Source organism: Haliotis asinina, chromosome 15 (genome assembly GCF_037392515.1).
Source record: "Haliotis asinina isolate JCU_RB_2024 chromosome 15, JCU_Hal_asi_v2, whole genome shotgun sequence".
NCBI lineage: Eukaryota > Metazoa > Mollusca > Gastropoda > Lepetellida > Haliotidae > Haliotis > Haliotis asinina.
Window position 1 is genome coordinate 9,677,462 of NC_090294.1, and position 26,992 is coordinate 9,704,453.

The 26,992-nt window shown below is 40.3% G+C and overlaps 2 protein-coding genes and 1 pseudogene across 2 annotated transcripts; 2 read left to right on the top strand and 1 right to left on the bottom strand.

Annotated features, from left to right (window-relative positions):
* Positions 1 to 1,082: 1,082 nt before the first annotated feature.
* On the bottom strand, positions 1,083 to 5,464 carry LOC137266279 (uncharacterized; annotated as a pseudogene).
* A 4,605-nt stretch (positions 5,465 to 10,069) lies between these two features.
* Positions 10,070 to 17,996, top strand: LOC137265264 (uncharacterized). Its single transcript, XM_067800618.1, has 5 exons — positions 10,070 to 10,199; positions 12,130 to 12,325; positions 15,493 to 15,617; positions 16,127 to 16,208; positions 17,571 to 17,996. The coding sequence occupies exons 1-5, from the start codon at positions 10,100 to 10,102 to the stop codon at positions 17,686 to 17,688; spliced, it is 621 nt and encodes a 206-aa protein (XP_067656719.1). The 5' UTR covers positions 10,070 to 10,099; the 3' UTR covers positions 17,689 to 17,996.
* A 4,380-nt stretch (positions 17,997 to 22,376) lies between these two features.
* LOC137265876 (uncharacterized) lies at positions 22,377 to 25,938 on the top strand. The gene is made up of 5 exons (XM_067801337.1): positions 22,377 to 22,464; positions 22,695 to 22,881; positions 24,283 to 24,407; positions 24,805 to 24,889; positions 25,598 to 25,938. Exons 1-5 carry the CDS (start codon positions 22,410 to 22,412, stop codon positions 25,713 to 25,715), a joined length of 570 nt encoding a protein of 189 aa, XP_067657438.1. The 5' UTR covers positions 22,377 to 22,409; the 3' UTR covers positions 25,716 to 25,938.
* Positions 25,939 to 26,992: the final 1,054 nt, after the last annotated feature.

Here is a 26,992-nt window from a genome sequence, read left to right on the forward strand (position 1 = left end):
ATTAAAATCATCCACGAAAAGTGATCCATCAATTGATTCATGTAAAACCTTTGCTAAACTGTTGATTTTAATGCTAAATAAAGTGACAGACAAAATACTGCCTTGCGGGACACCCTGACCTTGAGTATAATAATCAAACAAGGTAGAACCCATGAGGACCTGAAATTGCCCGTCAGCTAAAAATTCGGATATAAATTGAGGCACACGGCCTCGCAATCCAAAGTCATGAATATCTTTTAAAATATCGTGCTTCCATGTAGTGTCGTGTAGTTTTAGATGGTGGATGCTTGATTTGGTCCCCTTACCTTTAATTTTCTGGATCATGTTCCAAACTTTTGACATTGGCGTTCGTGAAGTTATCCTTGACACATAATTTTGCCAAGACTTGCGTTTATTTTGTTTAAAAATACGCCGGGCTTTAACATTTATATTCATATTTATTTAAGTTACGGACCATGGGATGGCGACGGAAATAATGTTCAGCCTTCTTCCGTGCCTTCCTAGCCTGTTTGCAATCAGCTGTAAACCATGGTTTAGGTATGTGAGCATTTGGAGAGGACTTTGGAATACAATCTTCAGCTATTTTGAGAAGTTCAGCAGAGAAACATTCTATAGGATCTGCAACATCTGTAAAAGCATCAAGTGTTAGTTTACTAGCGCCAGTTTAGGTAAAAGGATACTGTACCACTTGTGAATCAACAGGACACGTAAGTACTCTTCATTATGATTTAATACCAACTCAAGCAGAACATGCACTCGTCCGCGCAACCCGGCCTCAGCCACCCGAGAGATGTCCAAGGGGAATAACTCTCTTGCCTCATTACACTGCCAAGCAAACCTGCATTGGCGTGACAGTCTTTTTCTATATTTCTTTGAGGCTTAAGTCGCATAAACTATAAAAGTAATACAGCGCGAAGTGATGTGTGTGTATAGCACATGACGAGCTTGTAACTATAATGATACAAACACAAAAAACCTACATGAAAATTAGTACACCACCGATGGTTCTCAGACCATAGCGAACAATGGACATGACTGCGCCCCTTGAATGTCATGTGGAACAAAACTGAAAAGTATAAAATTCAAAAGTCCAGAACATAGTCATTAAAACGACATGGCCGTCTATGTTCACGAGAGGGCCTTGTTCGTTGGCTGGGAACTACCTCTGATGGAGTGTCAGAGTAAAAAAAAGGCACATCTTCCTCTGATATGTGAGTGAAGCCAGGTTGCTGAACACTGTTGGGCTCCTGATATCCTGGCTGTTGTATAGGTGGAGTAAGAATTTCAAGAGGAATCTGTTTGGTACAAGGTAGGTGAAGAGGTTGGTCAGGTTGGTCTTCATTGTCTGATGCGTCGTCATATGTGAGTTTGTCCTGAGAAGTCTCCACACAAGATGGCACCTTGTAGCACTCTGACAGCTTTACTCTGTATGAATTGTTGCGTAGCTGAGATCCTGTAAACTTGCGAATGTTGCACCATATGCCATCCCTGGCAACTACTAGATAACGAGATCTTGCACATGTTTTGTTACGATCATTCTGCAGGTATACCAAGTCACCGATCTCAATCTGGTCAATGACAGGACGATGACCCTTAGGAGCTTTTGATTTCTCACTGTGAGTGTGATTTGACGTACGGCTAACATACTGGTCCATAATCAGCTGTTTGTCAGACATAGGTAACTGACAGAGAGTAAACTGATCTCTTTATGTCCACATCTCGCGAGATGATAAACCACGAGAGCGAATGCGTGAGTTTAAACGAGCTACCGCAATGGCAAGAGTAGTCGCAGTGGTGGGGCCACGTAGGGGACCTTGACGTAAAAGCTCGTCCTCCAACTCTTGTATTGCCTTCTCAGCAACAGGGTTCTTGTCTCTGTTTTTAGCTCTGCCTATTTCTAGTGACAATCTGTGGTGCTGACGTACCTCATTATTCTCAAGACTCTTGAAACCTGGGGCAGGATCAGTGCGAATAACAGCATGGGGACCATCAAGAGGACGGAATTCGATGCAAAGGCGTATCAAAGCGTCGCAAAGGGTTAAGCTGCTTTCATCTTCAATAATGCAAGCCGCAGTGTAGGATGTCACGCACTCCCGGAGGACAAGAATGAACTGAGGTTCACGTCGCATGACATCTGATGCAAATGTCAAACCAACACTTTCAGGAGGATCACTGGTGCTTTGACCTACCACAACGTGTGGTGTCTTCCTCAAACAGGCACACTGATGGCATGATTTCGTGACATTCTCAATTGATTTGTCCAAATCTAGAGCGAAGAAGTATCTGTGACATACTTGCTTGAGCTGATGAGCTGATGGATGATCCAACTGAAAATGCAAAGCAGTGATAAGTCCATCTAGAACCTGTCTCGGAACGACAATACACTCCCGTGTTTGACGGAGTGGGTCCGTCCTTCGGACCACAAGTAAGCCATCATTGGAGATAGTGGCTGCATTCAAGTATCGCTTGACATCTTTGATATCTGTCAACTTTTTCGAGGGTCTTGTACCTTGGAGAAGATGAGCATGAATCCGTCTAAGATCAGAACACTCCTCCTGAAGGGAGCGCCAAGCTGGTCTGCTGGTAAAGGGAAGTCGACTAGTGCCATTCAAGATGTCAGAAATGGAGTTCTCGGTGCGCTCAATAAAGGAGCAGATCTGGCAAGATGGATCGATACAATCTGGTGCAAAATCTGATGGGGCATTGGCCAAGCCGGCAAGGCGTTGAACTGTGGCCTGGTACCGACTGACTGTTGACAAGAAGGTGGATACACGTGGACTAGCGGAAAACTCTCCTCTACATAATTTCTCAAAAGCCAACACACAGGGTCTGCTGTCGGTCAGGATACATGCTTTCAGTTTAGATTGGATGATGAAAGGACTGAAGTGCTTGGTGGCAACGGCAATGGACATGCTTCTATCTCACAGGGTAGCCAGGCAACCTGTTGCCTGCGGAGCATGGCACTGAAGAAACCGGCTATGTGCAGTGATTGATCACGAGTAATGTACAGAGTAGCGCCGATTCCTGGCTTCCTGACTGCACCGTCAGTGACTATCCATAATTGATCCTCAGGACATGGGAGAACTATTGACCTGTTTGAGGATAAGCCTTCCAGTGCCGTCTTAAAAGCTGCAAGTAGCTGGTCAGTCCATAGTAACCTATCCTTTGATTGGTGTCCGGCAGCTGCATCATCAAGTGGGGCAAGAAGGGTAGAACAACCAGGTATCACACGAGACAGGACCTTGTAGGCACCAATAAACGATCGTAGTCCATGCACTGTTACTGGAGGTGGACATGACGCTAGAGTGGAAATGCGATGAGGGCTTGCTCTGATGGAACCCTGGTGCCAGTGCCAACCTAATGTGGGCGAAATGACCGTCTTGTGAGGAGTCAGTCGTATGTTGTTGAGCTTGAGTACCTCAAGCACGCGGCGCCAACTGAACAGAAGGTCCTCAGGTGTATCACCTCCACAATAAAGGTCGTCAGCAAGTTTGGCAACAATCCCTTCTTCCAGTAGATCTCCTAACACACGGCATATAAGCTCTTCTAAAGCTGTCTCTGATCCTGGCATTCCCATGGCTGATCTAGCATACACCCTAACACCCCGAAATGGAGTTACTACTTCACAGTACTTCATGGATTCCTTGGCTAGTGGAATCTGGTAAAAGGCATTCGTTAAGTCAGTGGATATCAGATACCGGCATTTGGCAATTTGTCGGAGAGTTGAGTCCACATTCGGCATGAGTGCGGGTTGTGGCTTACTGTATCGGCCAACATCGGAGAATGCAGTCACCAGTCTGTAACCACCACTTGACTTCTTGACCAAGAAGGAGGGATTGACATATTCCACATGAACGCCGACATCCTCTGGTCGAACGAACACCCCCATGTCCTCTAGTTCATTAAACTTCTGTTGAAGTTCAGAGAGTTTGTCTCTTGAATACTGTGGAACTCTGCCTTTTCGTTGAGGAGGTTGTACCGGACCCATGTTAACAAAGGCTTCAAATGGTCCTGATGCTCCATTATACCTCTCAATGAGTGGGTCAAAAACCTTGTCGAATTCTGTGAGAAGTGATGCGAATTGTGATCTAGTGGCCACTGGTAGGATGTTGTCTGGGTCTATACGGACTGGACTGGAGAAATTCTCTTCCTTAGTTTGAGTGGGTGCACTGGGTGTCTGTTCAGATACCTCCGCAAGGTCGGTAACGGAAACTTCTGGAATGAATACTGGACGTATCTGACAAAAGTGCTCATGCTTCTTGAGCGTTTGTGGCGTATCTGTCAGATTAGGAATCCGTAGTTTGCCTGAGATACTAGAAAGGACATCTGGTTCCGGCCATGTTGGTGACACAGTAGATGCTCCAGAGCGGGTATCAAGTCGGGTTCAATGGCAAACATCTCATCTGATGAGGAATAACTGTCTGGAACAGGGATCTCGATAAACTCCCCAGGCCATATGGTAGCAGGTTTGTTCGGGGCCCTGAGCACACAGGCTCTTCTAACAGTATGCTTGTCTGATGGGTTTCCTGAGCCATACGTGTAGATCGTGCCATCATGATCTGCCTCTTTGCAGGACGTATAGCTATATCGTTGGCCTCCATAAATGGTATTCCCGCAAGAATATCCACATCAAGGTTCTCCACCACAAGACCATTGAAACTGAATTCCTTGTTGTCACGGCATAGAAGTATGCTTGTCTCTCCAACAACCTTAAAGGGAGATGAACCAACCGCCTGATGAGCTGACTGGGAGCTCTTTTTGATAACAGCACCAAGATAAGTCGCCATGGAGAGGCGGATCAGGTTTCCGGTGGCTCCACTATCTATTATCACACGAGCAGTCATGTGACCACAGAAGGTGTCCATGTGTGGAGATTGTCGAACCTGAACTCGAAGTGTTGAGAGAGAATCTGCAGGGGGTTCCTCAGCATCCAAACTGTCCCGTGAGTAGTCAGGATCGAGTAGCAAGCCTCTTCTGAGTCATCAAGGATATTTACTGTTCGCCTGGCCTTAAGCATGTACCTGCGATCGTGATCTGGAAGGAACTTGCATTCGCTGAGAAAGTGACCATGGTCCCCACGACCAGCAGCTTTGCATAATGGACACGATTTGCTGACCTTTCGCATTGGTCGTGTAGTTGGTTTAAGAACTGAGAAGGGTGAAGAGCGCTTTTGGTTTGTGGTAGCTCTCATTACCTTAGCATCCTCTGCAGTGAGAATTTCATCCAATAGTGAGTCAAGAGCCTGAGAGATTTCTGGTTTCAGTGAGGCAACAGTACGTGAGCGCAGGTCTGTACCATAACGTTGTTTAACCAACTTTGGCAGGTCAACGTGGATTAGTCTAAGCCAAGTAAGCACCACAAAGTTTTCCAATGATGGTGAGAGCTCCTCATCCTCGTCCAGTGCAGTGCCGTGGTGGGTGATACCACCGTCACGACGAAGTAAATTGTCCTCCACAAAGGCCATGAGTCTCTGATATAAATCTTCAGGTCTCTCGTTGGGCTCGAACTTAATGCCTGTGAAATCGAGGAAATGGCCACCAGTGGCTTGAAAACCAAAGTGAAGGCGTATGGCGTGCCATATACAGCCTATGGACGTAGAGTTCTTGACGTAGTATTTCTCGAGATGATAGGGCAGAAATTGGCAATTTGTCCAAGCATTAGTTCTAAACTGCTTACCTTTTGTTGTGCAGTTCGCCTTTGGGCTTGCTGGACATCATCACCATCGTTTGTCATGCCTCTGAGCGGAGTTGTCCCCGTCTATTTCAGTCATGTAGCCCCGTCGATGAGAAATGGAGCGAAGTGCGCGTCAAGTGATAAAGTATACAAGAGGTTTTGCCTCCAACTTTCAAACGAAGTCACTGTCTCTGCCTTGGTAAGACACCACTGTTTCGGTGCCCGCTGAGCATTCGCCATAATGAAAGAGTAGTTTCACGCGTTATCCAGGCGCGCTACCGCCTGACCTGTCAACCACGTTCAGTGACACACAAGTAACACAGACCAATGAGACGCCTGCTTCGTTAGACGTGAGTCGTTTCTCGCTGCCACCACGCCATTTTAGGTAAAAGGATACTGTACCACTTGTGAATCAACCAGACACGTAAGTACTCTTCATTATGATTTAATACCAACTCAAGCAGAACATGCATTCGTCCGCGCAACCCGGCCTCAGCCACCCGAGAGATGTCCAAGGGGAATAACTCTCTCGCCTCATTACAGTAGTGGTGGTTAATGGTGTGGGAGACATTGCTGGAAGCATATGGTCAGCTTCAGTCTCTGTCTGAGTGGCAGCACCATGTCTGGCACCAGAAACACGGTACAAAACAGTTTGGTCGTCTGAGACTCAAGTGATCGCAGTTTGACAGTCCTGATCAACCTTTAGATAAAGAGTAGAAACAGCTACTGCGTACGTTTTTGCAGACGACAGGTGATTTGTAACTGGTAAAAGTTCCTTTGCTTCATTGAAGGATATATTGTTGGTGTGCTTCAATTTCAAAATTTGTGCTTGTCTTTCATATGCTGGACATGATTTGGAAAATGACATATGGTTACCACATTTGATTTCATTTGTGCAGTTGACATTTTCATATTTTCCACTACAAACGGGAGCAAACTGGGGAGCTGTGACATGACTTAGCTCCATGTCCAAACTGTTGACATTTGAAACATCGAAGCGGATTAGGACTATACACTTCCACTTCAATGTTAAAATATCCAGGTTTTATTGATTTTGGTAAGGACGTGAGACAGAAAGTAAACAGGTATGTATGCGTCCCAGTGATATCATCACCTATTTTCCTAGTGAATCTCTTGACAGAGGTGACACCCTGCGACTTCAGTTCAGAAGCAATTCTGACATGTCAGCAAGACATTTTGCTCGATCACGTATGATGCCTCTGCACGAATTAAGAGTTTTATTAACTGAAACAGTAATCCCAGTATTCGCAAACTGACGAGCTGCGAGCAAATTAACAGATTGCTGTCTCTTTGCACATTCAACTAACAGAGAACCTGTTCTGAGACATGTTACATTTCTCACTTCACCACATATTGTCTTTTGATATGGCAAAGGGGTTAAGTTTCAAGGAGTGTCCATCAATTCCGCCCACAACTAAAAAGCGTGGCCAGGATTCACTACTGACTGCAGTAGAATCATCATCAGAAGATGATAAACCATCTGTTTCAACATGTCGCCGTTCGGATTTTGATCGAAAACCAGTTAGATTGGGGGTAGCCATAATGAAGAAAGGGATATTCGACAACCCTGCTTCCCACCCACCATGGAGTGTCAACAAGGACGGTGTCGAAGTGGAAACCGACTCCAAACCACCAGGGTTACAGGGTTGTTATACTCTAGCAGTACAAACACAGGTAGCTAAATTGTCAAACAGAAGAAAAGTCAGGCTGGTTCCGCCCATGGCTATTACCTGAAGACACATAGAACCCGGAGGTCAGTATTGCCAGATTGGCTCATGAGCCACCGCCTTCTGGCATAGGACCCGAGGCATAGTAACAATTTTCAGTCGTGAGAGTATCACAAAAATATGTCATGGAAAAGATACAAAGATATACATAATCCACATTTGATGTTGACCATGCACAGGGCATGACATGACCAGCCGATTGGTAGAACCGGGCCAGTTCTACCTCCCGTCTAGGTGAAGTCAGGGCCAAAGTGTTGAGCAATAGGTACACGGTTGCAGGCACCTGTTGCCCTCAACCACCAGGATCCCTTCCTCCACCGACACAGGGCCGCAACCCACGGCAAACGGGTTGGTGGACCAAATATCCCCCCGGGTCCACAACGGGGATGAACGGCTCTCGGCGTTACCCAGCGCCCCCCCACGAGGAGGTGGCCTTTCACGGGTGTCACCTAACCCCAGAACACCCCGAGATCAACGTGCATCATGGGAGGGTGGCCCAGTGATTGTCCTCAAACATCTCTAAAGTAATCAGAGGAGTATACATTCCTATGGTGTAGCCACTGATTGCAACTTCAATAACCCCTACATTTGTGAACAGTATATAACATGTACTGTCCATCGTTGGCGGGTTTCACTCTTCAGACTGTTTTTATCTCCAGACTGTTTTAATCTCCATTGCATAAATTGTTTGACATGGCTGAGATAGTACCGATGTTACATTAAATTGTAACTGACTCATTCTATGTTTAATTCCTTTCCGTCGTGACCGATGCATAGGCAGTAAAGGTTTATGTTGTACGTGTATCCAGATAATGGCATAGTGTGAGAATGAGAGCAACATGTGATGGGTCTCTGCGTTACAGCACATTTATCTATTTTTTTAATTAGGTCGGTTTCACTTAATTGTGAACCATAAATGCAATGTAGATCTATTTGACTTGACAGATGACAAGTAAGTAAGTGTGGAAAACAGGATGACTTTCCTACTTTTATGTGTTTAATTGACAAATTATAGCTAGATAAATTGATAAAATACTGATAACATCTGCTACGAGTACAGGATGTGCTTGTAGTTTGCCATCTCTTAAGTTTTTAACATGGCAATATAGTCCGGATGTCGGCATTATACATGTTGAAAATAAGGTAATTAGGATAATCATAGAATTACTTATTACGTCTAATACGCCGACTTTTTTTCAGGATGTTTCGTCATAGTTAATACATTAGTAGCATGTAACCACTTTCTGAATGCATTGTGCGCTGATAACATTGGCTCATAGGAGCCGTGTTAGGTTAAACTTATCGGAGGGGTACAAGAACGAAGTGATCGAGAATACAGTTTTCTTTTGTGTGTAAGCATTCATGGATAAGTGGGTTCAACCGATGACTGAGTTGGAGCGTGAGAGTGTGGGTTCGAATCCCGATTGCGTCCCTAACAAAATTCGCTATGTTTGTCCCTTACAAATTTACTTCAACGTAGTTTGACCATTTTTCAAAAAGGCATTATGTATTCGGAAGTGAGACTGATGAAGAAGAAAAGCTCAAAGTGATGACACTGTGATGCGTTTGCCTCTTTGGAGAAGAACTCGTCACTGGCTATGGGCTCAGAATCAGAAACCATTGATTTTAATGTATGCTTAACGAAAGTAACACTGCACAGCGGTTTCCGGCGTTTTATAACAGTTCTGTATTATTACAGGAGAAAAAATCAATTCATTGTTTTGGAAGAAATGGGGTGATTAAAAAAACATGATTGCAAAATACGAAATTTTATGTTTGAGGTTACACAACACCAAATTGTCAATCGCTGCACTTACAGGATCTTTGATGTCCACATCAGGCCTATCATGTTTGGTAGTTAGTTAAAATAATTCGAACTGCAATGTTCTGAGTTAGTAGATTATGTCAGTATAATGAATGACTAATTGGCTTGGTGTAACTTTAAACTGTGATAGGGTGACGATATATATGCTGCTGAGACCGAACCCTGTTAATATGAAGGTTGACATTCAGAGGCAATCATCTCAGTTTTGGCTAAGAATATGAGACACTTAATTGAGAGGGACATGACAGGATACGTTCATCAGACACACTCATGCGCACGCACACGCTCCCCCATACACACACACACAGGCACACGCACACGCACACGCGCACGCACACACACAGACACATCTCATCCCTATTGCATACACATTGCATACACCTTCAGTCTGCACCTACATGTATACACATGGGCAGATTCATTAATTTGGACCCATCCCACCCCGGATCCGCCCATACACACACTTAATAAATCTCTTTTTCACCTCAATGCACAAATCTCCAGTCTATGCGTAAAGACTGTCACTGTCATCCCTGTTTTCGATCACAATCAGTTGATTCTTGCGATTTGCTGCAATGATTTCTTAAGTCGTCCAGTCCGATTCCTTGTTCTGTGTCAGAAGTTTGGCTTTTCAGAAAGCAATGATCGCTTCCTACACTCGACCTTTATCCCATTTAGCAGCAAAACACCCATACCCATGTCTGCGGATGTTTTCAAGTTGTGATGTTGACCTCAAACATGTAATTGCAGACACATGTGACAGAGCGGTCACGTTTTTGCAGAATCTAAATCGCCAATATATTTGGTGGATTGTAGCAATTACTGTCAGCTGTATCCGCTGTATATACGCTTCATGTTTGAGCCACACTGGTCATTCAATGTGAATATGTTGTTCACGATGTTTGGACGAGTCGTTTTCTTTCTATATTTGCCAGCAATATGCTTTTCGTTTGGTAAGTACTTTGTTGATAATTTTCAGATTCCTGTGTTCATTTTTTTCCCAGTGTATGCACTGACTGACCACAATCTGAGGTCAACAGGCTTTACAAGGAGCGTGAAGTTAGAAACGGATTTGGGATTTGGGATTCGGGATTCGAATCCCGAATGTGAAAAAAATATTCAGATTCGGGATTCAAATGTCGAAACCCGAATATGAAGAAAAGTCAAAGTTGAGGCTGAAATATGGAAAAATGTAGGTTTGGGTGGTCATGTTTTTACGATACCCAGGTTTGCTAGCGGCCCCTAGTACCTTAGAAGGGGTGAGATAATGTATATTGACAATGTCGTTCATAACTCCGAATCTGAACAAAATATTGCGATTCGGAATTTGAATCCCGAATCTGAAAAAAATATTCAGATTCGGGATTAAAATGCCGAAACCCGAAAATGAAGAAAAGTCAAAGTTGAGGCTGAAATATGGAAAAATATTAGTTTGGGTGTTCATGTTTTCACAAAACCCAGGTTTACTAGCGCCCCCTAGTACCTTAGAAGGAGTGAGATAATGTATATTATTACTATATCCCGTTGAGGATACTGCAGTGTAATATTTTCACTTCAATATTACACTAGCGTAATACCGCTTGACGTATGACGTCAAAATGGTTCAATGCTAATGTTGATGTCGCGATTTTACTAGACCTTGCTTGACGAAAGCTTTCGCTCGTTTGATACCAAATCATTAACTCGTTTAATAAAAATGGTATTACACGGAAGGTCGTTTAGTTTCCCCTATTTAACACTGTTGGCCATATCTGTGAATGTGAACAAAATATTCAGATTCGGGATTCAAATGCCGAAACCCGAATATGAAGAAAAGTCAAAGTTTAGACTAAAATATGGAAAAATGTAGGTTTGGGTGGTCATGTTTTTAAGATTTTAATCCCGAATCTGAAAATAAAATATTCATAGAAACATAGATACATACATAGATACATGGATACACAGATAGATGCATAGATACATACATAGATATATACAAAGATACATACATAGCTACATAGATACATAGAGATATATAGATACGTAAATGGATACATAGATAAATAGATACATAGATACATAGATAGATACATAGATACATTGATACATAATACATACATAGATATACAGATACATACATGATACATATATACATACATAGATACAGAGATACATACATAAATACGTACATAGATACATACATAAATATATAGATATTTAGATACATACATAGATACATCGACACATACATACATAGATACATACATAAAGATATACATACATAGATCCATACATAGATGCATAGATACATAGACAGATATATAGATAAATAGATACATAGATACATGCATAGATACACAGATAGATAGAGAGATACATACATAGATACATAGATTGATACGTAGATACCTGCAGAGACGCACACATAGATACATAGATACATACATGATACATACATACATAGATACATGATACACACATACACAGATACACACTCAGATACATAGATACATACATAGATACATACATAGATACATACATACATACATACATACATACATACATACATACATACATACATACATACATACATACATACATACATACATACATACAGAAATTCAGATTCGGGATTCGAATGCCAAATCTGAAAAAGATATTCAGATTCGGGATTCGAATCCCGAATCCCAAATCCCGAATCCGTTTCTAACTTCATATTCCTGGCTTAACACACTGCTTTCAGACAGTAATGTGGTCAATGACGGACTCACTTCAAAGCTTTGAAAGGTATCTCTTACACCTTGTGAACATCATGCAAAAGAAACGTTGAGAGAAGTAATGACCTGAAGCCTCATTATTAGGACAGGTTTCAATTGAAATGGTAAAGTATATTTCTATCTCTAGCTCTGTTTCCCAATGATGGACATAAGACACAGCGCCGGCAGAATAGTGAGGAGAACATGGTAAACGAGACAAGTGTTCAAGGAGGTAACTTATGCTTCGAGCAGCTCAGGCCCTGTCTGGATAACCTCCGCCCTCTACAAGGCATAGATGGTTTGCAAGGCCTCGTTGTTGATGGGAGGCTCGCTGTACCATGCGCGTAAGTATGCTCTTAGTTGTATGACTTATCGTTGTATTAAAACGCAAATTCTGTCGATTCAGCTCGCGTGACAAGAGGTTGACAATACCAACTCCCACACAAAACAACACCGAAGGAGTTTTTTAAACAGCAGTAACAGGATAATGTCTTACATGATCAGTCAATAACAGAATGGGTTACGAATGATTATCACAACAAATTCACAATATAATCATCGTTCAAAGTACATGTACATAAGCATCACATGTAGATACGTTTCGCATTAATCACAACAAAATGAAATGATTCAATACTCACCACACTTTATTCCAATAGACGACGTAATGTAATATTTGGACGACGTAATGTAACCCGCCACACTCTGAAACATATTCTAAACTGACGAGCAAAAAAAAGTACACAGGTTGTGTTCCTTCTAATAAGATAAAAATAACAAAACTTTTAGATGAAACGGAAAATTACGTTGAAGCACACTGCTCGCGTTTCATCAGCAAAATGCCATTGTACCAATAAACAGCGACGTAGTGATGACCACTACTTACGGATTCTACAATGCTGGAAATTCAGGGCCAAACCACGCAGTGGCCCATATGCCAGCAGCACCAAGTTTTCTTGTCACTGTAAATCGGCTCACACAATTACCCAATGATGTGGCTGGTGATGACGTCATCGCCAACATCCGGTTGCGTAAGAGAAAAACCCGCATATAGCGATCCTCTTGAGGGTATTGACTTGAGACGTCCACTTCTGGGTAGATCACATTTCTGGCCTCTCATATTGAAACGGTTAAACAAATGAATTATGATTTGTCTGGTGCAACTCTATGTCCTTAAAAAATGTCAACGTTTCGGAAACGTTCGAGCAAGCGTGGCTGTGTCGCCATTCACTTAGAACTCACTAGCCGGACAAGATAAACCACAAGTCAAATAATGCGCGCTATCTCAAAAGGGCGTGCCGCTAAAATACTGTTGCCATTGAATATACATGATAAAAGATTAGACTAATAATAGCATTGCTATTTGGTATCTCATAACAAAAAGCTTAGAAATGGTATAATAAATCCAAAAACACGTCTGTCACTTCACATTACAGATTATTAGAAGATGTCTTTTTAAACAGTTGCCAGAGGATTTATACTATTGCTGTTCAGTACTGAGGTTTAGAGTTGCACATAAAGTTGCACGTATCCATGGATTAAGTTCAGAACACTTTCTTTTGTAGATATCTTAGCATACGTAAACTTTCCGCATGAAATCCTGTTCTCGTTTAAACGCGTTTCTTATTTTGTGCAAAATAGACTACAATGAATCCGTTTTTTGGTTTAGGAGTACCAGTATTGACCCTTTGCAGATCTGTTCAAACAAACATGTGTGAACTTAAAATTACAAAACTGGTTCCAGGAAATAAGCAGCTCATGCTATGTAACCCGATACAGTTCACGCAAATTCGAGTTAATGACGCAATATTATCGATGCACTTTGAAAACTTTTTCAGTAGAAGCTTGCAAAATATCCCACATTCTGTGGCATAATTTGAAAGTGGGGAAAGGGTTACGGGTAATAATTTGCTATGACAAAAGGTATAACACTCACAAGTCTAAAACATTCAATAAAATGTACTGAGCAGACAAGAGCAAGATACAAAGATTCATAATAGAGGTTTCTAATACAATGCAACTGTGTCAGATCTAAAATAATGGGTCATATAGGTCAGGCCTTGACGAAGAAGCAAGCAGTGGGTTGGTGAATGATGTACTCCAGTTATTAAAAGAGTAGTCCGCGTGTGTCGTGTATGTGCCAACCAGCCTTATATATACACAGTCACTGATTCTTGAGCATTCCAGCGAAGTATCGAAGCTGTCACGATCGGCCTGTGTTTACCAACAGCTAAGAACACATATTCATATGCAGAAGAGCGTCAAAGGGGAGGCAATTCTAAAGCGCCACCTTAAAAGGTGTGCCGCTGAAATGCTATTGCCGTGATACGAAATGTGACTCATAATAACTATCACTCAAAACTCTAAACATTGTGACCCAATAATAACTATCACTTAATCAATAACAATACAAATTACAGAAAACACTTTCGTAACAAAAGGAAAGCTAAGAAAGTTCCACGTGTATAAATGTGTAACACGTATGACCACTTCTATCTTAGTTTGTCCAAAATACATCATCATTAGAATTAAATCTGTTAAGAAATGTAACGTCTGACACCCCAGTTGTTATTAACTGCACTCATGCTAATATTTTTCCTTTGGAAGTCTTGCTTTTTATATCAAACGAAAAAGCCCAGAGTGAAACAGAATGGAAGTATATTCGTTGTAGTAAATTGAGAAAATGTACAATTGTTTTGAATACGTGTTCAAAAATCCGTGTGTGCATTCTACCCAAGCAAACAGTTTGTAGGCTAACAAAATTGTAAGGAGGATAATGTGGCCTCCAAGACATAATAAAGAAATATAGCTTCATATTTATAGTACTTGATCTTAGACTGCATTAAGCAACTCGATTCCGATTGGTTCCTAGTGAGTCTTCCACTCAATATCAATATCAAACATTGAAACTTCACATTTTTGTATTGTGCTGTGCGTTTTGTATGGTAAGTTGTTTATGAAGGATATCTGATAGTATCCACATACAATACACACTACACCAGTGAGGGAGGTTTGCTGAAGTAAGTTTTCAGCAACATATTTAATGGCAGCAGACGCTGGATTCAAACCCGCGCCTTGGCATAACGTGTTTCCCACTCGGTTGTTCAACTCCCGTTACACATGTACAGAAACAAACCGTTAATAGTGAATAGTTACATGTAATATGAGGTATTATTTCCCATATAGTGAAACATGACCACCATCACACATATCATATGTGCACTACACGATGTCACTTAACTCGAGCAACCGTTCTTTCTTCATTTCACCGTCTGTGACATCATTAAAAACCTGAACACTTGCCTCTCTCTTGCTAGGGCAATACACAATTTCACATTCGTTTCGTACAAATTGTATGGTACAGTTGTTTGTGTAATAATCTTTATGTGGTACGAGTCATGTGTCATGATATAATAATTTTAGGTAAACAAAGTATTATGTTCTTAAATGTGTTATCCTGTGTCATGGAATAATGCTCACTCACTCACTCACTCACTTTTTATTGTGTAAGGTCAAACATCAGTGAGGAAAATTGGAACTGCATTGACTCAGTCAGTCAGTGTAGGGACGACGTCACATACACACACGTACGACGCTCACAGGTGGTATGGGATTTCGTTTGCAAGAACAGCCTAGGTATGGCACATGGAATTTGATTAACATCATAAAACATATAATGTATTAACTTCTCTTTTACGAAAGAGAACTCTTCTTTTATAACGTGATTATGCAGCTATTGTTCTATAAATTTTAATGTGCCTTGGTGTCAAGTGATATCGAGTGCAGAGGGTTGCTTTTAAATCGCTTTCCTTGGGTGTCATGTGAAATTGAGCTCGCACTGGTTATGCTCTCTCTGCCTTCTTTAAGGGGAGGAAACAAAACGGCACTAGCTATATTTACTAATGGGAAACTGGTCAGAAAAATAACATTGTCAATATATTGTCTGTCCCCCTACAAGTAATTCATGGGCTTAATCACTGGTACGTTTCCTTTCCGTTTGACGATGATTCAGCAGATGATATGCTCAATAGGTATTCTCACAGGCTGTTATCACGTTTAGTTCGCTAATTATAGTAAAGGGATGTAAGACTATGGTAGAATCCGTCGATAACTGTGTCCATTCATTATATCTTCGTCACTTTCAGCATTTGTAGCAGGACAGGGTTGCTGGAGAAGCTCAGGGTTCGAGCCAGCCATCATTAAGTGCGTTTCTTCGAATTATCACTGGTAAATAATTTACGTTATCTCATACTATGTACCTGCATGTATTGTATGGATAATATTGATATGATCATGCCATTATGCCGTTACACTATTTGATTATTTTCATCACTGAACAGCTCGTCAATACGCACCTAATACATTTCGGTTATACACAAAACGTTAACGCGTGGTTGTTTCGAGGTTTAGGATGAGGGAAACGACCAAAATGACACATTCTGCGTTAGAATAGCAATGGATATATAAGATATGAACTGGAAGTAGAAATTTTTAACATGTCACAATTAGTTATTTAGTGACGAGGCACTTAACTTTTGACACTCATGTGTTTGGTGATTTGACATCACCTGAGTATTTGATAATTATCAGATATAAACTATTTGAATGGTTAATATATTGCCGTGACAAAAGGTGTAAGATATTCCCTTTGAACCAGCAAAAAATATAACACAGACAAGTGTGTAATATTCAGTAATATATTGAGCAAACAGTGAGCAAGTTACAATGAATCACAATAGAGATTTCTAGTACAATGCATTTCAGTCACAAGTCTAAGGTAGTGGGTTACAAATACGAAATATCAGCTCACCAGAATCTTGGTATAACAGTGAGACCCGATATACTAAATGGAGCGTGTTTCCAGTGAGAGAGCAGTCAGGCGTGAAGTGTCAGCCTTGAATATAGATGATGTTTACAAACAGACGTTGATAGGTAGAGGCACACAACTCCAGTATAACTCCGGGTGTAGGTCCGTGTGTGACAGTCAACACAACACCCAGTCTATATATACTGACACAATGTCTCGAACACTCAAGCAAAACGTGTCTGTGTCGCCATTCACTTAGAACTTTCTCGATAGCCGGAAGTCAGCACGATTCACAACAAGTCAAGGAAGGCAACTCTGGAGTGCTATAAAAAACCGTGAGACTGAAATACTATTGCCATTCGACAAATATGATGCGAAATGTGACCCATAATAACTGTCACCTAACCAATGATTATGCAAATAACAAAAAACACACCCTCGTAACAGAATCCGTTTACCAAACTAGAAACAACAGCCATGGTTTGAGTTTGCTACCCAAGTTATTTATTCCTTCGTTAAGTGCCTTGTACTTTCATGACAGACTGACAGATCGAGAGATCATGGCAGTTCATAAGAGCTGATTCAAATATTACGCAGGCGAATGAAATCACTAAACCCAGAGTGCCAAAATTATTCTTGACGGACCACACGAGAATCACCTTTAGGGTGATACTGGCATTATTTGGTTTGAAAGGCATTGTTTACATATTCTTAATATCTACGGTTCCTCTGTACCATCCACTGATTGCAGATTTTTCCTATCTAACCTTTATGTTTATTAGCATACCTACCTGCCTCCAAGGAAGTGTGGAGAAGATCCCTGATTGCTCGGTTGAAGACTCCTTCCTTGTGCGGCGCCTGGCATCTACTGGTTTAGGGGGAATGCAGGCATCATGCTAAATTCAGTTCTCGCCTACTTTTTTGAGCAAAGGAGAAGGCATGGAATCTCCACGTTGAAAAGGGAACGGCCAGGAAATCAACTTTGTTGAAACTCCGCGAACTACACTGTGCATTCCACGATCTGACTTTCATTATTGATATTTTTCAAAAAGATATAATCACGAATTTCGGGGTTTATTTGAAACAGTTACATTATACTCAAAACAAAATTATAATACGAGTGTAATTTACTGTAATTACAATGTTCTTACACCGTGCTGTTTGTAGTGGTGTTTACTAAATCTGTTTAATAAAGGCATTGTAACACCCTTGTAATGTCAAATCTAGCTGTTTAGTCGTAACGTGTCAGCTTTAACATTAGCTTTCAGGTGAGTTAACGAAGTAGTTGTGGCCGAAAAAAATGTCAAGAGAGAAGCGAGTGAGTTTGGTCAAGTAACTACCACGTGGAGACAGCGTGATGATGAATGCTTGAAGTAATGCAGGCATTTATCCTAGATTTTGGATGTATGAGTGAGTGAATATTTGTTCTAACTGAATGCGTCAATGTTTTCGATATTAAATATGTACACTAAGTGGAACCTCGCTTATTCGGTCAGTCAGATATTCTCAACTCATCGACGCAGACGAATTTCCCCAGTTACTTCCCCAGACGAGTTACTTCCCTTATGCAGATACCACGCGTACGGATTAAAAATAGAAACGAGATTTGGCGTATATGGTTTAGAATAAGCAATGAAATAACTGCGTCGTGCCCTCACAACCGTTGTAATTAAGAATTTTCATAATTTATTATGTCATTTTCATGCAAAATTATATGGTGAGGGGCTTGAAATGAATTTTGAAGTTGAACAAAAATGAATACATAACGCATTGTATGGGTGACAACTTCTGTTTATTCTTAAGACCCGATGAAGGAGCAGGACTTAGCTCTGATAAGTTGTGTAAAGAGAGAAATCGTTATCCATAAAATGTGTATCATACGTCATGTATTCACATTCTTGGTCAGACCAAGTGTAAGGGCTCCTTCTACTTTGAATAATCAAAAGAAAGAAATCGCATCTTTTATAGTGTCATGTGCTGCCATGTGTGGATGTCATCAGGTGTTGGGTATGGATCGTCAGATCCTGTTTGTCCCTAAACACTCATTAGATACATAAGAAAAGGCTACTATTCGCCATTGGGGAAAGGCACTAAACAAGAACTTACAAGCTACGAATACTAATATTTGACAACAAGAAGAAATTATTAAAAATCTGTGGTGCGTGAATGTGTAGAATTGGTCGGTCACAGCACTCGACGCATCATCAGAATTCCACTTCAAAACAATACAGTTAGCAAGAGAGCGAGAGCGAGCATTTATAGGCAAATCGTTTTGAGTTTGGTTCTCTATTTTGACCAAATATATTCTTATGCTTGTACAGCTGATCTGTGCATCTCTTTGGAACCCTCAGTTATTGGTTTCTGACAGAAGAAAGGACACATCGATCTCTGCGCACAGGCAGTTTGTAGCCGTCAGTGCAAGGGACACAGACCAAAACAACCATGGCTAAGTAGTAGCCATGGTAGATATCAGAGAACTTATGCTTTTTGCTACATGTGCTGAACGGATGACAAAAGCTCACTTTCTCATCTGCTAATTCAATGACGATAACACAAACAACACCCGACCACACCTTTGAAATTTGCAAATATGAGTCAAATAAGATATTAGAATTCATCATAATTTACTGTATCAAAAAGGTAGGGCAAAATGCCGAATGCAGTTAACGTCTGATGGCCTGCATGCAGAAAAGGATAAATAATCATTGTAAACTTATACAACAGAAGCGTCCTTGAAATTGCATCTGAATAGTACATTTATAGTGAAAGTTTCCAGGTACGATGGAAAGAACAGGGGACTAAAAATAAATTCATCTCATCTGATCATGAGTGACTGAGTAAGAAAAACTCTTCAGTCACATTGGCAATACTTCAGCCATATCGTGACTAAAACAACTTTAGATTAGATTTTAAATACATGTAAATTATGAAAACCTGCCATCGAAGGACAGTAAAACTGACTAGAATATCACACTGTCAATAAATAAAACTAGCACTGTTGTCTAGAACTAGCATTGCTGTGAATTTTAAATTAGCACAATACAGTATTTAAAAAGTTGAGATAGATGGTCAACAACTGAAGGCAGATCACTATACTAGGGACCATGGGGACGGTGCCTTTGTTACCTACATGGGCTCTAGTTGGATTTACACCATCCCTTCAACCGCTGGCGATTGTACGAAAGTAAAACCATAATTTTGAAATAACACAAATGCTACGTTACAAAATTCAAACTCTGGTTGATTGAAATATGCTGTGATGGTTTGAGTACTTACGTACCCTCGGAGGGGGACAATGCGTTTACAGTACTTTAACCCCCTTTTAGGATACACCCACTAATATAAAAATATCTGTTTACAAAACATATTGCAGACATTTGGAACAAGTCTATTTCTCAACTCAATAATGAAATGATACGTTACTCTATTAAAAGGTCTTAGGCCGTTTTAACTCTGAAATGTGATGAAAACAAATCTACACAGTCAAGCAGAACACAAGCAGAGGACCATCACCCTTTAGAAGATATTCATGTGTGTATCTAGTGTGGCCAATGCGACATCTGGACTGTCGGCCCATGTAGGTGTAACCAATAACAGGCATTATTTGATATAATGTATTGATTACTTGGGTGTCCCACTTCTTGGGCATCAGACCAGGGACATGAGATCTATTGGTGACTTTATAATCTGACTACTCAAGAAGAAGTGGTGTAAGAGATGTGTTGAGTGCCGCCATAGGAGGTAAATCGACCATTGTGTAACCAGCGTGACTTTATAACCAACAAATGACGATGTCGTATTTGCCAGTAGCAAAGTCACTTAATAATTCAAGAATTTCAGTTAAAAGTGGATGTTTGCAAGAGAGATTTTTAATTAGCCTGAAGACAAGAAAAATAATCTGAAAAGATTATGTATTGTTTACATCTAGGGTGTATATTAATTCACTTTAAGGCTGTTAAAATTCCATTTGCTTCTGCTGTGGCTATAGAGTTATTATCAGGTAATCGAGAAGATATTGTTTAGGATGCAATGACAGTGGCACAAGCTACTGCACCACCATCCATGGACCCATCTGTAAAGAAGGATTTCTAATTACACTATTTACTTTTAATTGATTATATTCTGTTTATACTGTAAATCATTAGTTTCTGGGTTTTTTAAAATGTAGTTAATGTTAGGTCGACATGTGACATAATAAACTGTCAAAGAGGAAAAGAACTGAGACGGGAAGTTCTGAACAACCCAAGACAAAGTCTTAGGCCTTAAGTTGTAAACAGAATCAAGTACTTGCAGGTTGTCTTTCCATATACGATGGTGCCATAATCATGTTTTGACTGCACCAGTGATCTATTTATGAGAAAGGGGTCAGTTTGATCCCCTAACCAATTAGAATTACAAACGACTGTCAGCAAATTCAGTGCCTTCAGATATTTGAACATGCGGAAGAAAAGTTAAATGAGAGTCGAACACCAGACCCAAGAACATGGTCTCATTGACAGCTATGCTGGGAGTACCATTCAAAATAGATCTGGGTCTCTATGTGTTGGCAGACACATATATAGTCCGATATATATAGTCCGTGTGGCTCAAAAGCGGACCGATGAATTGCAATCTAACTCGAAAACTAATAAGCATAACATACTCAGTGAAACGCTGATCATAATCAGAAGATCACACCAAATCTGTCAGCGTTTTGCAGAATATGTTTCCTTAAAATAAAACAGTTGTTTAACAAACTATCATTAAAATATTGACACAGTTCACTGTTTATTACGAGGGAGGAATGCAGGAAAAGGCACAGCCAGGTGTTCGAAAGCACGTGAACATGTGACGAGAAAATTATGCATTCATTAACCTGTGCTGTCTCCATGCTTTCTCGCTCGCCTGGAGAGGAGAAAATGAGTGATAATCACTATACTGTCGTAGATGAAACTTATCTGTATTTTTTTAGATTTGTCTTTTATGGACATAAGGTTTGTAGACATAACGCAGGTTTAAAATCCGGTTTCAACAATTGTATCTCATTAAAGTCACCGCTGAGTCCTCTGCAAATCCATTGCATTACAGTCGGCAGTTGAGTGAAGGTGGTTCAATTGGCGATCGTTGACTGGGGTGTGACGAGGAACTGTTCTGCTGCCTGTCCTATGAGGATGGAGTCAACTTAATATCTAGAGGTCCATTTGCATTGCACATGACCCAAGTCAAGTCAGTCTGACATGCTGTAGAGTACATTTATGCAAAACGAGGCACTTCAATGTGTGACAGTCAACGGAGGTGATGTCTGATTCGTCAATAGTTTTTTTGACATTGACATAAGAAATTTTACTTTCAGATTTTATTTTCATCATTTGTGATTCTCTTTAATACAAAGGCCAGGACTTAGATGATGCAGAAAATGAACCGCTGGCACATTTGCAGTCATTCCGACAGACCTAATTCTCATGGTTCGGAGGTGTTGACCTTCAAAACTGTAATTGCGGATAACAACCAAACGAAACAGTGCATCTGTCAAGGTCACGCCCTAATATACTATTATTGTTGCTAATTATGGCCAATAGCATCAGCAGTATATGTTTCACGTTTGTGCCACACCAGTTTTTCCTGGGAACAAGTCGCTGAGGATGTTTGGACGAGTCGGATTTCTTCTTTATTTTCCAGCAATATGTTTCTCATTTGGTGAGTACATGTTGAGAAGTTTTTGTTCATCGTTTTCTATGAATTTAGATATTCCTTTCAGACAAACTTCTTTATGTCAATACAATGACGGCTTCTCTTGAAGCTTCGAAACGTATCTCAAGAAAACAGTGGGTAAACATAATGCCAAACTAAAGTTGCGAGGCGTAATGACCTGAAACCTTATTAAAACATGTTTCAACTGAAATGCTAAAGTATGCTTCTGTCTTTAGCTCTATTTCCTAATGATGGACATGAGACACAGCGCCGGCAGAATAGTGGGGAGAACATGGTAAACTGGACAAGTTTTGAAATGTGCCATACACAGCTCAACCCATGTCTGGAAAACCTCAGCCCTCTAGGTGACACAAATGGTTTCGAAGGCCTTGTTGTTGATGGGAGGCTCACTGTACCGTGCGAGTAAGTAAACATTCAGTGACGTACCGGTGTGTATGATTACCATTCAAAATGATCAGTCGAGAACAATACTTTCAATACTTCACGTGGTGTTGCACAAAGATGTATGTTGACCCGTTCTTACTTACCCTATTTATGAATGAACTTGTAGTTAAACTAGTAACAGATACATCCGATGTATCTTTGTAACTGGTGTTATTGAGGTTGTTTAAACATGTTTTTTTTCGAAATACAAGAAATGAGGATCGTTGTACAAGCTCTCACAACATAGAGAGAAGAAAATACCTTTTTGGTGACACCATAAAATAATCACTTTTGTGTAGTTGGCAGGTGTAAACAATATAGCAAGTATAGCTATATATCAAACAAAATTACGGAAGTATTTTAAAAGGTCTATGACACAATTATGTAATTATTTTCCTATTATTTGCATCTTTGCGAAATTATGGGGTCATATCTTATTATTTTACAAAAGGAGGAAATCTACATGATAAAATTATGAAACTGTACTGATTTCCATATTTGTTTCCACTTTTGAGCTAGAATGACCCTAAAGAACACATTTTGAATTAAACCCCTTCACAAATTCATACAAATCTTGCGTGATCAAGTCATAATCGGATCAGGCAATGAAAGAATGACTGTATGATAGTTATACTTACACATGACGTGTCACCTATACATGTATTAGATTTGTTGGCGTTGAAATCGCTGCAACCAAATCGGAGGGAGGGGGTGGGGGTGGGGGTGGGGGTTGAATGATTCGACAGAATCAAATTATTTGTTTCCATAACGCTGTCTTCTCTAATCTGTTTTTCAATTCGCCAAGGGGTGGAGCGCTTGTACTGTCTGAGGGTGAAGTATCCCAGATATTGACTGTGTCAGGAAAGAATGCTTAATACTTTGGAAGTTTATATGGTTCTTTAAATGATAAGTAGTTGAATGAGATACTCTATCTTTTTAGAAATAGAAGAATTTTGTTATAAATGTGGATGGAAGCAAATTTGAAGAAAAATGCTTCCCGGAATGGTGGATATATCATAAATGCGTAGAAATGGTATTATAAACATATATTATATTATAGTAATTATATATTATTATATTACAAACAGACTTGTTACTTCACAATATAGGTCATTGGCATCAGTGAATAAAGTTTACTGCACGTCTTTTAAATCCCTTTGCAAATCAGTTCTCGTCTAATTTATAAGGGGCATTTCGTAATCTAACAATGTTCCATTACAATGAATGGTGTATAGGTGAATGTTACCTATTAGTTTTCGTGTAACATGATTAGTGTTCAGGTAAATGCGTTACCTTCTATATTTAATTGTGTACCTTTATATGAATTGAGTTCTGCTAGCTCTTTTCTTCCCTCACTGTATTCGTGAAAGTTTATGTAAGGTCAGCCCTCCGGGAGGAAAACTGGAACTGCATCTCCTCGGTCAGTCACTGTGAGGACGACGGCTTATACAATGTCATACGCAACTCTCAGATGACTTGGGATTTCATTTGCCAGAACAGTCCAGGTATGACGTATGAAATCTGATAAACATCATAAAACATACAGTGTTCTAATCCCTCTTTGACGAAAGAGAACTCTTGTCTGTGATTCCGTTACCTTTGTGTTAAGGGATATTCAGCATAGAGGTGCTTGTGAATTTTTTGCTGGAAATAAATATGCAAATTCACTCTTCTTTCAAGTAAAGGGAAACGGTACGACACTGGTCATACTACGTTATGAATTAATGTGCTTAATCATAGGTACGTTTACTGTCAGTTTGATTTGGATCTCAACACATATTCTCTCTGGGCATTGTCATGTTTATTATACAAATTATATTGAAGGGATGGGTAAATTATGATAGACACTCGCAAACAATCCGTCGATAATTTCTCCAAATATTTCATCTTCCTCACCTTCAGGATTTGTAGCGGGCGAGGATTGCTGGATTAACATGGACCTCAACACAACGTTCTTTGAGTGCCTTGGCTCTTCGAATAATGTGTGGTAAATAATTTATATCATTTCACAGTATCTAGCAGTATGCATTGATATAAAGGGTGTTATTGATATCATACCGCTACATCCCATCACACAACAGTTCGTCCATAAGCACCTAATACATCTTGTTTGATAGTACGCAAAACTTGGGAGGTTTCGGATGGTGAAGACGATAGGATTGCAGTTAGAATGCCAGTTTGGTTCGAAGACATGAATTCTTGAATTGGGAGAAGAAATAATTAGCATGGGATGTTTAAATATTCCGTTACCGGTAACCTGACTTTTGGCACGCACTATTTTTTCGCGATTAGAAATTGCCTCCCGTAATGTTTACCAAAGATATAATACTCTAATCATTTTATATACCCCGAAAAGAATCAGTCTGTACTAGCAATTGCCAATAAATGTGGTTTGAATGGCATGTCGGAAATCACTCCTGATTCTATTCCAGTTGGAGCTGGTTATCAGGGAGTTTGTCGATTCTTAATCAACGGTTGTCGTGTTTGAGCAAGCAGTTTTATGATGAAAACCAATATGTGTCATAAACAAATAGTGTGATAACAACGAAATCATAGAAACCCCGTGGAAAACACAAGATTTCGTCGCGAGAGGCAATTGTTAAAGAGTAGTCTTTGTTTTTCTATCATTACGTTTTGAATCTGAAATTTACACCCCTTACGACAACATTTAGACTTTCAAACGTATTTTTTTCAGCATACCCACCTGCATCCTAACAACTGTGTCGAAGATACCCGATTGCAGCACTGAAGACGTCGCCCTCTTGGGAGTTCTGATACAGATTAATATGCCCGAAGAACAGGCATCCTGCTAGATTCATGTCTCGCCTCTTTCTGTGGAAAGTAATCATATAAAGGGAATATAGACCATAAAAGACAAAGTTACAAATGTATCTCCTATTGAAATTTTAACAGAAGTATATTACACTACACGTAACTGCAGCTTCTGGCGCCTTTTCTTCTTTATGTCTTACTCTTTTAAAACGTTTTTCTTGTTGATATTTACTATTCTGTTTAATAAAGACACTATCACATTCTTGTGCATGTCAAATACAGTTTTTATGGCACAACTCATGCGAGCGGTGGGGTAGCTTAGCGGATAAAGCGTTTCCTCCTCACGCCAAAAACCGGTTCGATTCGCCACATGGATACCATGTGTGAAGCCCATATTTCTGGAGTCCCCGTCATGATATTGCTGTAATATTGCTAAAAGCGGCATAAAACCAAACCAAATTTCATCATGACATCCGAATTCTGAATGCGTTCCGATGCGTTGCGCATTGATGCGTTCCGATGCGATGCGATGCGATGCGATGCAATGCGATGCGATGAAAATAGGTCCTGCACCTATTTTTGACGCATCCCATTGGAAAACGTATGGGAATTCCTTTGATGAATTAATATAGTTTCACGTGCTCATGGGTGTTTCCCACATCATGGATAATCCCTTCAATATTTTGCGCATTTCGTTTGATATACTTAGTGAATAAGTAAACTAGTGTCCAAAAAGAAACGCCACTAATATATAATTCATTGTAAGTTGTAAAAATAATTGTCAATCTCTTTGGAAATAGCTAAAAGACATATCTTGAACACAACATGTCTGTTTTCAATGAACACTTGCATTTCCTATTCTGTGAAAAAAAACGAATTTACACGCGTAAAATGGAAAAGGTGCTCAAACCTCTCCTGTCAAATAAGTGTATAAAAGCTGACCAGGTTTATTCCATTACATCATGTTAATCGATTGCCAACCAGAAACACGCCCTCTTTAACAGCAGAACAGAGGGAAAGAGCTATCGGTGTACTACAGCACAAGAACATGTGGCAAGGACCATGGGATGCTGCAAATCCATTATCTCCAGACCTGTCTCACGTCTATGACAGACTGTTAAAACTACACACACGCTATAGAGTGGCAGACTACCCAAGAAGGTCACTACCCAACAAGAAGAACGTGTTTACGTGTGTTTAAGCTAAGGAACCATGGCGTCATCAAGCGTTAACAGCCTTGGACATCAAGTTAGCAGAGAGACTGTGACCAGACAGCTTTGCCATTAGTGTCTCCGTACCTATTGACCTTTGAAGGGCA